Source organism: Triticum urartu, chromosome 5 (genome assembly GCF_003073215.2).
Source record: "Triticum urartu cultivar G1812 chromosome 5, Tu2.1, whole genome shotgun sequence".
NCBI classification, from domain to species: Eukaryota; Viridiplantae; Streptophyta; class Magnoliopsida; order Poales; family Poaceae; genus Triticum; species Triticum urartu.
In genome coordinates, this window is record NC_053026.1 from 33,155,773 (window position 1) to 33,165,562 (window position 9,790).

The 9,790-nt window shown below is 50.3% G+C and overlaps 2 protein-coding genes across 4 annotated transcripts; one reads left to right on the plus strand and one right to left on the minus strand.

Annotated features, from left to right (window-relative positions):
• Positions 1-893: 893 nt before the first annotated feature.
• On the plus strand, positions 894-5,490 carry LOC125507718 (cytochrome P450 72A397-like). 3 transcript variants are annotated; one of them, XM_048672208.1, is made up of 7 exons: positions 894-1,131; positions 1,227-1,739; positions 1,862-1,979; positions 2,051-3,692; positions 3,820-4,043; positions 4,172-4,416; positions 4,504-5,490. In XM_048672208.1, exons 4-7 carry the CDS (start codon positions 3,398-3,400, stop codon positions 5,330-5,332), a joined length of 1,593 nt encoding a protein of 530 aa, XP_048528165.1. In that variant the 5' UTR covers positions 894-1,131; positions 1,227-1,739; positions 1,862-1,979; positions 2,051-3,397; the 3' UTR covers positions 5,333-5,490. The 3 variants fall into 3 exon arrangements, with proteins under 3 accessions (XP_048528165.1, XP_048528167.1, XP_048528166.1); XM_048672210.1 differs by having other exon boundaries at positions 2,457-3,692; XM_048672209.1 differs by having other exon boundaries at positions 1,227-1,979; positions 2,457-3,692.
• Positions 5,491-5,775: 285 nt separating this feature from the next.
• On the minus strand, positions 5,776-8,179 carry LOC125507719 (p21-activated protein kinase-interacting protein 1-like). The gene is made up of 3 exons (XM_048672211.1): positions 7,393-8,179; positions 6,356-6,647; positions 5,776-6,159 (listed from the first exon to the last, which is right to left on the minus strand). Coding segments are annotated over exons 1-3 (972 nt in total). The 5' UTR covers positions 8,071-8,179; the 3' UTR covers positions 5,776-6,157.
• Positions 8,180-9,790: the final 1,611 nt, after the last annotated feature.

Here is a 9,790-nt window from a genome sequence, read left to right on the forward strand (position 1 = left end):
ATGCTGGTCAGCGTGAGGTTGCGCCATGGGCCCGTTTGTCAGCCCAGCAAATTATTATGGACACGTACATGATGCCTATTGCTTCTTTGGCCGACTTCAACGGCCTCCCGAGTTAAAAGCTGCTCCCTCCGTTCCGAATTACTTGTCTTGGATTTGTCTAGATACGGATGTATCTAGACTCATTTTGATGCTAGATACTTCCGTATCTAAACAAATCTAAGACAAGTAATTTGGAACGGAGGGAGTAGGAAGCAATATACTGTAGATCAAAGCCTTCAAGCTTCTCGACCAGTTCAAAAATGCCGTGTGTGTCCTAAAGCTACCAAAAGCTGGTCTTCAAGAATTTCCATTATGTTGCAGAAAATTAAGAAAACGGTTAATTAACTGAACAAAAAATAGCACATCGGACTAGCATGTGTTCTATAGCTTCTGCAAAGAAACCTTAAAATAAGGCGCTTCCTATTCACATTTAACAACCATACAAGAAGAATTGATCAACGAAAGCACAACGTGAGCGGGTGAAGGAAATGAGAAACAACAAACAGAAATGACAATTAGATGTTATGGTTCGTGGTGGTGCCAAATGATGCTAGCATAAACAACATGTTAGCATACAGAGTGTGTGAGCGCGTGTGCATGGTCACCACGCCTGTACGTGGCCTAGGTAGTGCGTGAGTGGGCATTACGGTGGCGTGTCGGCGGCAAAGGGTGGCAGAGAGCAATGGAGAGATGAAGAGAGTGGCAGAGGGCGCTGCAATTTATAGGCGCGCGAGCTGCCGTCTTTTCTCGCGCGCGCAATTGTTTCCCGTCATCGCTGGAGTGCACAAAAACATTCCTTAAAAAGTCAATTTACCGCGCGCATCTTTTGACGCGGCAGTCGGAGATGCTCTTAGAGCCAATCTCTCTCTTCAGCTATGCCAACCACACCACCCACACAAGGGCGGCCTGTTGCTGCCCCTTCTCCTCCTTGGCGCGCCTCCCGGAGCGGCTTCGCGTGCTGGAGATCTCCGGCGCGTCTCTGGACGGCCTCGCGGTCGGCGGCGCCGTCGCCGCGTGCCCCAGTCTCGCCGACCTCACTCTGCTCAAGTGCCAGTGCTCTGGCTACGTGTCCAGCGCTGCCGCCTTGACTTGGTCGGCTCCGGCACCCGCGCGCTCGCGCTCGCCGCGCCCCTATCCATGGCAATTCTGAACTTCGGTCTTGTCTAATGTTACTTCCATCGTTTCAGGTAGCGTGCATAGCATCTTGTCCGAGCAGCTGTCTCTGCGTGGTGTCCAGTGGAGCTGGGGCAGCACCCGGTGATGAACATTGCGTCCTGTGGTGGTTCCGATGCGAGGGAGCCTTTTCCCGAGGTCGATCTTGCTGAATTCTTCGACAGCCACCCAAAGATTCGCTCGCAAGTTTGAGATCCATGATGCAATGCAACCCCGGTCTGCGTCCCGATGGTGCCCGTCGCCTGTTCGACGGAGTGCTCGACCCAGGTCGATGCCGTCGACCAAGCCCATGACGCCGCCACCGTCGCAGCGGAGGTTCGCAACACCACAACTGCGCTCGGCCCCGAGCTCGCCATCGTCCTCTGCAACACCACGGCGGCCATCGGTGTAGCCACCTGTGGTCACCACGACAGGTTCCACGGCCTCAACATCCCCGTGACAGCCAACATCAGCCCGCCGCCCCACGTCTAGGCCATCGTTTTCAAGCAATGGCCGAGCAGTACCAGTGTGGCCAGAATTACCCAAGTGTGAGCTTCCGGATGAATACTATTCTACTATTGACAATTTTGCTTTACTGGTGACTATCACCGTTAATGTTGTTTGTTCATGGGAACCTATTGAGCATCAGTTTACAACTGTTCTTGATCAGGGGCATTGGAAGTTTTCTGAACATGCTGCTGCAGGTAGTTTTCCTAAGCCTAAAAAAAAGGCCAGAGACACTGCGGATCACGACAATGTCAGTACTCAGGGGCATGTTCTCCTGCAAGGTACGTGGTGGTGGTTCAATTATTTGCGCATTCCATCGGAGATCTTATTCGTACTGTTCACAAGAGGGCAGGGCAGCCTAGTACAGTGGAGTGCAAAGAATTTAAGAGCAACAATTGTCCATGCTTTGGGCTCCAAACCAGAGGGAAGTTTGTTGATACTGATTGAGTTGGAGACGTGCATTGCATATCTGAATTCATGTGCAGTCAGTGCCTCTGGGAACTATAGTCATTGGCGTTTCTTTGTTCGGTTTGAGAGGCTATGGGCTCCTGGAACTAAAGAAGTGTCTGATGATAATGTTACTGGCCAGTCTCGGGTGGGCGGATGGGATTGAGAGCGCATTCGAGCTATTGGTGCTCATAATGCAGCAAGCTTGTCGCTCTACGCTCACTTATTGTTTATCGCAAGCTGGACAACTCTATTTCTCTGTTGGGTGAGCAGCACTGGCCATTCCCTGAACCTGATGTGGATGCCTGCAGGCGTGAAGACATACAAGCTACAATCGAGGGGTGTCCACGGTGGTATTACTCATGTGATCTTCCCAGTGCTCCAGTTGCCGTTTCGACCGAATACCCTACCGGTGATGTGCATAAGTCATGCGATCCTGGGAGGGTCACAAGGCAGACTTCTGATATTCAACTGTCGCAGATTCTAATGGCAATTGTAATCAGCATGAGAGCACTGGGCATGGGTGGTATGGTGTCCTCTTCCTGCTACAATCAAGGACATTTCCAAGGAAGGTGGGGTGTCGTCGCTGTTGTTGCCGGCTTCGTGCAAGGCTCCGTCGACAGCTTCAACGACTACTTCAGCATCTCCTTCAACTCGGTCGCCATCGCCCACAGCTACTACCCCCACGTCGTTCAAGTCAACGCCAACTTCCCCTTTTACCTTTCTTCCTCCTCGGCTCCTCTGGAGAGTGCTTCCTCCATTCGTGTACCGATGAACTGTAACCTGCTACTGCAACAGAGAGTGTAGATCGAACCCTGTGTCCATCTATTCCCTTACACTTCACCAGCCAACCATTACACAATTGCAGTCACACCATGCTGATCACCCTCGAGTCCCTAGCCAGGTACGGTCCAGGACTGCGGAGGATGGTAATTAGGACCTCCTCCAAGGTAAATAACTGCCTCCATTCAGTGCTGCAAAACTCTTCATTCTGTTTCTTTCTCCTTGTTTCCCTGCACCGACAACTAGATACATACGTACGCACTGATGGCAGAAGCTTGTCAGCAAAATCAACACCATTCAGCTTTGGTTACTCCATCAAAACAGTATCATAACATCCATAGGAGTTTGCTGCTTATTATATATAAGTGGCTTCCCTCTCTGCATAGCATAGCTTCCCTCCTAGCACTCACCTCTTGCATTCCATGCCCAATACCAAACTGTGAGCTAGGCTTCAGAGCTCGGATCAGCCATGGCGATCGGAGCTGTGCTGTCGCAACAATGGAGCTTGTTGCTCTCGCTTGCGGCGCTCGTGGCTCTGTGGTGGGCCTGGAGGGTGCTGGAGCTGGCCTGGGTCACCCCGCGGAGGCTGGGCCGAGCGCTCCGGGCTCAGGGCCTCGGCGGCAGGGCGTACCGCTTCCCGTTCGGCGATCTGCAGGAGTTTTCCCGGCTGGTCGCCGTGGCCCGGTCGGAGCCCATGCTGCCGCCGTCGCACGATATCACAGCGCGGGTGGCCCCTCTGTACCACAGCGTGATCAAGGAGCATGGTAAATAAATTAAATCCATCATTACATTTTTTTTTTGCATATTAAAGAAGTTATTAGTGAACATGGCTGTGATGGTCACTTGTTCAGACTTGCGTGTCTGAAACTCTAGAAAGCTAAAAAATTGCAGGGAAGATCTCCGTGACCTGGTTCGGCCCGACGCCGAGGGTGATCGTGAACGATCCTAAACTGGTGCGGGAGATACTAGCCAACAAGTCCGGGCACTTCCGGAAGCGCAAGTTCAGCAATGGCATCGTCAGGCGGCTGGCCAACGGGCTGGTGAGCCACGACGGCGAGAAATGGGCCGCTCACCGGAAGATCATCAACCCCGCATTTCATCTTGAGAAACTCAAGGCAAGCGCGAAAACCAAACCACGCGCGATCGTTTCTTCTTCATGTCAGAACATGCAACTCCAAGGCGCCGCTTGCTTGCTTGTCTGAATAATGTTCAATTTGGCTTTGGTTGTGAACTTGTGATGCAGAAAATGATGCCCGCTTTCGTTGCCTGCTGCAATGAGCTGGTAGCTAGGTGGGAGGATCATGTGGGATCCGATGAGGCCAAGGAGATTGACGTGTGGCCGGAGTTCCAGAACCTCACCGGCGACGTGATCTCCCGTGCGGCGTTCGGCAGCAGCTTCAGCGAAGGGAGGAGGATTTTCCAGATACAGTCGGAGCAGGCCCAGAATGTGGTGAAGATGCTCAACACCCTATACCTCCCAGGTTTCAAGTGAGTCTCCCGTTAGACTCTTGGTCTCTCTCTGGTCACTTTTGCACATTACCCGCTTGTGATTATTGCTCTTTTTTCCTTGAGTAGGTTCTTACCAATGCAGCTCAACAGACGGGTGAAGGCGAACGCGTGCGAGGTCGAGTCGCTGCTCAAAGGCATAATCGGCAAGAGGGAGATGGCCATGAGAGAAGGCAGCGCCAGCAACGATGACCTGCTGGGCGTGCTGATGGAGTGCAACGCCGCGGAGACCAAGGAAGCCAAGGAAGCCGGGAGCACCAAGCCCATCATGACCATGGACGACATCATCGGGGAGCTCAAGCTCTTCTACTTCGCCGGAATGGACACCACCGCCGTGCTTCTCACCTGGACGCTGGTCGCGCTGAGCATGCACCCCGAGTGGCAGGACCGGGCGAGGGAGGAGGTCCTGCGCGTCTTCGGGGACAAGGACCAGCCGGACCTGGACGGCATAAACCAGCTCAAGGTGGTGGCCATGGTGCTGCACGAGGTGCTCAGGCTGTACCCGCCGGTGATCCAGTTCGACCGGCAGACGTACACGGAGGTGGAGCTGGGCGGCGTCAGGTACCCGCCGGGGGTGATCCTCTCGCTGCCCATCGTGTTCCTCCACCACGACCCGGACGTCTGGGGAGAGGACGCCGACGAGTTCAGGCCGGAGAGGTTCGCCGAGGGCGTCTCCAAGGCGTCCGGGAGCTCGTCGTCGCCGGCGTTCTTCCCGTTCGGGTGGGGCCCACGGGTCTGCGTCGGCCAGAACTTCGCGCTCATCGAGGCCAAGATGGCGCTGAGCAGGATACTGCAGCGCTTCCAGTTCGGGCTGTCGCCGTCCTACAGGCACGCCCCATTCCCGGTCTCCACCCTGCAGCCTGATCATGGCGCGCCCATCATGCTCAAGAAACTCTAGCCGCAACATGTCTTAAAATAAATCTCAGCATATTGTAAACCAAGAGAGATAATGAGAGCTAGTTATAAATCTCAACATGTATTTGTTTGTTTTCTGTGGGTTTTGTTTAAGAGATTGTTATCAGAGGTGATCCTCAAATAGATTGTTTTCATCCATCATACTACTCCCCCAGTATCATTAGTTTTTTGTACTAGTGGAGTGAGTAGTAGTTTATATTAGGATATCATCAAGATCCTTGGTATTAGCATGAGCATCTCAAGCTAAATATTCATCAGTCGACCCACATGTCCTGCCCCAAAGGAACAGAAAGATCTTCACAACTGAAAACATTCTTGTGATGATCAGGTCGACAAGTGTTTCCAGTTTGAGTGTGAGACACCAGTTCATGTACGAGTATTATTCAGTATATGACTGGAAAACTCGGTGTCGGTGCGAACATCATCGAACGGTGGAAAAAAGAGAGTAGAAATTCATACATGGGGGCTACATATTTGTGGCAACCTGCACGCTTAATATTAGAACAAAATGGTTCACACTGAAAACTTGTGATCGATACAACCGGATCTTGCAATCGCCTTGACATTAATCTAAACAGTCCATGCCCTCAAGCCAAACTACGATGATGTATAATCCATGACTAGCTCTCATATCATACATTTCCCATGCATCCAACTAGTGCCTGCCTTCAAGATTTCCAGCTTGGAGTTTCCACGGTCCGTATCACCAGTAAGAGCCCGCTACATAGACTACACTAAACATCACAAAACTCGTAGCCCAGCCTCTCTTCGATAGTTTAACTCAAACTCAACATCTCACTTGATTAACTCCTGCAGAATCAAGAGACACCAATGAACACAAATGCCAGTGACAAATAGGATCATATGAAAAAAAAGGCATTTTGTTCAAGTATCAACACATGACTCATGAAACCAGGTTTAACATCAATCACGATTCATTTTTCTGAGAATAATCAATGATATGCTCTGTTTTATGTATGTATAGATGAAGCTTCCATGGACTTACATTTCAATGATGTCCCAGCAAGGCATGTTAGCCTTGCTTTTGTGTTGGCCTCTGCCAATGGAGTAGGCTTCTCGCTTCCAATCATCCGAACATCCCAGATCCTTATGATGCCATCAGATGAAGCCGAGGCAACTAAAGTGCTCGATTCAGATCCGTTGTTCTGGTTATCGAAAATGACAATCCCTTTTACACGAGTTGAATGAGCGCCCTCGATGCGCGATGAAACCTTGCCGCTCGACAGATCCCAAGCAGTAATACCACGGTCCTCTCCTCCGGTGTAAAGAGCTCCATTCTGCACATACATGATGAAGAAGTGGGCAATATATAAAAGCAATGGAAGTGAAGCTAAAATGCTATGAAATTAAGCATACACCCATATTTGTGTGGTGTTTCTACTTCTAGAAGAAAGATTTGTAGCAAAAAGAATATAAAAGCAATGGAAGTGAAGCTAAAATGCTATGACATTAAGCATACGCCCATATTCGTGTGGTGTTTCTACTTCTAGAAGAAAGATTTGTAGCAAAAGGAATATAAAAGCAACGGAAGTGAAGCTAAAATGTTACATTACGCATACGCCCATATTCGTGTGGTGTTTCTATTTCTAGAAGAAAGATTTATATAGCACAAAGAATAGAAAAGCAATGGAAGTGAAGCTAAAGCGCTATGACAGTAAGTATATGAAGATCCACCGACTTCACAAGGGGAAACAGAACTGAGTCCTGATAGATGGACGACAACATTAAGTTATACCTACGAGTCTTATGGGCTGTGATATGACTGACCAAAGGTCAAATTTGCATCAGACAGGGTAACAAATTTGCATTGACAGGGTAACAGTTTTCAAAAACTTCCCAAGCCCTACACAGTACACTCTTAACCAGCCATAATCGTTTAAATCCTAGGTAAGAAACTACTAATATTCAAGCGATATAAGCACTCTTATGACCATGTTCTTTTTCCAAGAGAAATCTATTATCATGACATGATTAACAACTATGTAGGTGGTTTATCAGGAATTCAGGAGCAAAAGTAAATACCTTTGATGGGGCTAAGGCGAGAATCCTCTTGTCGCAGCGCATCTCATGGATGATCCTGGCGTCCTCGGAGTCATGCACGGTGACCTTCTCCTCGGCGGCCATCACGAAGCGGTCACCGCCGGCGGCGTCCTGGGCGTACGCGACGGCCGAGGCGGGGCGCTCGAGGCGGCAGGTGAAGCTGCGGCGGCCGCGGAGGAGGTTGACCATGGAGAGGCCCCCGGCGCGGCCGACGGCGAGCGCGACCCGGCCCGAGGGGTGCACGGCGAGGGCGTCGGCGGCCTCGCGGCCCCGCGGGAAGACGCGGAGCGAGGTGAGGAGCGCGAAGCCGTCGGCGTCGTAGATGTGGAGCAGGCCGTCGTCGGAGGCGGCGAGGAGGTTGCGGGGCACGGGGCCGATGGAGTGGAAGGCGAGCGCGGAGACGGCGGCGGAGGGGTCGAGGAGCGGGCCGAGGTCGGCGGCGGCGCGCAGGTCGTAGAGGCGGATGGAGTCGTCGGCGCCGCCGGAGGCCGCGAGCCCCGCCCGCGGCGCGGCCGCCACGCAGCGGATGGGCCCCGCGTGGGCCGGGTAGGAGAAGAGCGGCGCGAGGGCCTGGGGCTCGGAGGAGGGGGGCGCGGCGGCCAGGGCCTTGAGGGAGAAGCCCCAGATGAAGCGCTCGTAGGAGCCGGCGACGAGGGCCATCGGAGACGGTGGGGAGGGGAGGGGAGGGAGCGAGAGCCTACGCGCCGCCGCCGCTGCCGCCGCCGGAAGGGTTGGGGAAGGAAGGGGGAGAAGGGTTTGGGGTTTGTTCGTTTCGCGGTGACTTGTGGGCCAGGACATGGCCACCATCGCTGCACGAATCACGAGGAGCGTTGCACGGACGGCTGAGATGAAACTCCACGTACGGGCGCTGACAGGCCGGCCCCACTCGGACTATGCGAATTTGTGTGTTTTGGTTGATTTTCATGTGTGTGTGACAGAGCAGATTTTAAGAAATAATACTCCCTCCGCCCTATATTTAATTGACGCTGATTTAGTACGGGATTTAGTAATTGTACCTCTATATACAAAAAAGAAAATGTAAGATGTTTTACACTTCAAAAACATCTTATATTTTTTTTCCGAATAAATAAATAAACATCAGTTTTCACGCTAACTCCATGGCCAACTGCGCAGGCAAATCGTCCGCCAAAATTTTGGCTGCCCATGATTTGGTGGGGCGGATGTGGCCAAAAACAAAAGGTATTTTAGAAGTTTTGGAAAAAACTTTGTTTTTCGCCACTCTAATTTTTGTCCACTTTGTGTATGTTACTTTAGAATTTGAAATTCCCCTTTTGCCACTCTTAGATTTTGACAATACATCACAATTATCATTCCGTGGCAAAAAAAAAACGGAAAAAATAAAGTGGCAATTGTGATACATTGTCAAAAGCTAAGAGTGACAAAAGTGAAAGGATTCTTCTTGCATTTGCTACGAAAATGGCATTTTTGATACATTGTCAAAAGCTAAAGGTGGCAAAAGTGCGATGGATCCCGGCCCTTGCCAGCGGGAAGGCTCCATTTTTAGATGCTCCTTCGAGCTTTGTTATAATTTGTATCCTACTCGGGAAGACAAGACGGTGACGGCTCCTTAAAAATGAGATAAGGTTCTCCCGGTCTATCCCCTCGTTCCATGGTGCATCTAGCATTGTCGGTGGCTGTGTGAAGGTGTGTCTCCGACGTGTCTGTCCTTGATGGATTTGCTTGGATCTAGTTGTAGTTCGTCTACGTTCTTGTATTTTTAGGTTGAATTCTTTCAATCTATGCTACTCTTCAATGCATGTGGTTGCTCTTCCGGTGCGCTGATCCTGTAGGGCATTAGCATGACGACTTCCCGACTATCTACTACAACAAGTTTTGCATAGCTCTAGCGAGGGAGGGGCGATGATAGCGACGAGCCTTTGGCTCACTTCAGTGCTTGTAGTCGTCCCTAGGTGGTCTATGAATCTATCTGGATGTAATTTTTGTTATTTCTGGTGTTTGTTGTATTGCCACGATTGAAGATGAATAAATTGGAAGTTCTCTTGTAAAAATAAAAAATCTAGTGGCAGACGCAAAGTGGGTAAAAGCTAGTGGCAAAAACAAAGTTTCCGTTTTAGAAGACAAATACAACAATATTATCGTATATGCCCTCAAATGGGTGCTGATAACAGTACCAACAACGTCCAGTGTGCCGGCACTGTTTGTTCTTCTACTCCCTCCATTCCAGATTAATTGAAGTTCTAATTTTTTTTCCCTCCCTCAAAACAAATTTATCAAAAAAATATGACAAAATTTACAACATTAAACATACATAGTACAAGATATATTTTATATAAAGTATGCAATGAAACTAATTTGATGTTCCAGGTGTTGATATGTATTTCTATACATTTGAAAAACT

What these genes read in the sequence shown, in the direction of transcription:
- LOC125507719 (XM_048672211.1), bottom strand. Translation starts at nt 8,070, where the DNA reads ATGGCCCTCGTCGCCGGCTCCTACGAGCGCTTCATCTGGGGCTTCTCC. An exon ending in TCGCCTTAGCCCCATCAAAG is followed by an intron (nt 6,648 to 7,392) that starts GTATTTACTTTT and finishes ATGTATGTGCAG; the next exon opens with AATGGAGCTCTTTACACCGG.
- LOC125507718 (XM_048672209.1), top strand. Translation starts at nt 3,398, where the DNA reads ATGGCGATCGGAGCTGTGCTGTCGCAACAATGGAGCTTGTTGCTCTCG. An exon ending in CAGCGTGATCAAGGAGCATG is followed by an intron (nt 3,693 to 3,819) that starts GTAAATAAATTA and finishes AAAAAATTGCAG; the next exon opens with GGAAGATCTCCGTGACCTGG. An exon ending in TTCATCTTGAGAAACTCAAG is followed by an intron (nt 4,044 to 4,171) that starts GCAAGCGCGAAA and finishes CTTGTGATGCAG; the next exon opens with AAAATGATGCCCGCTTTCGT.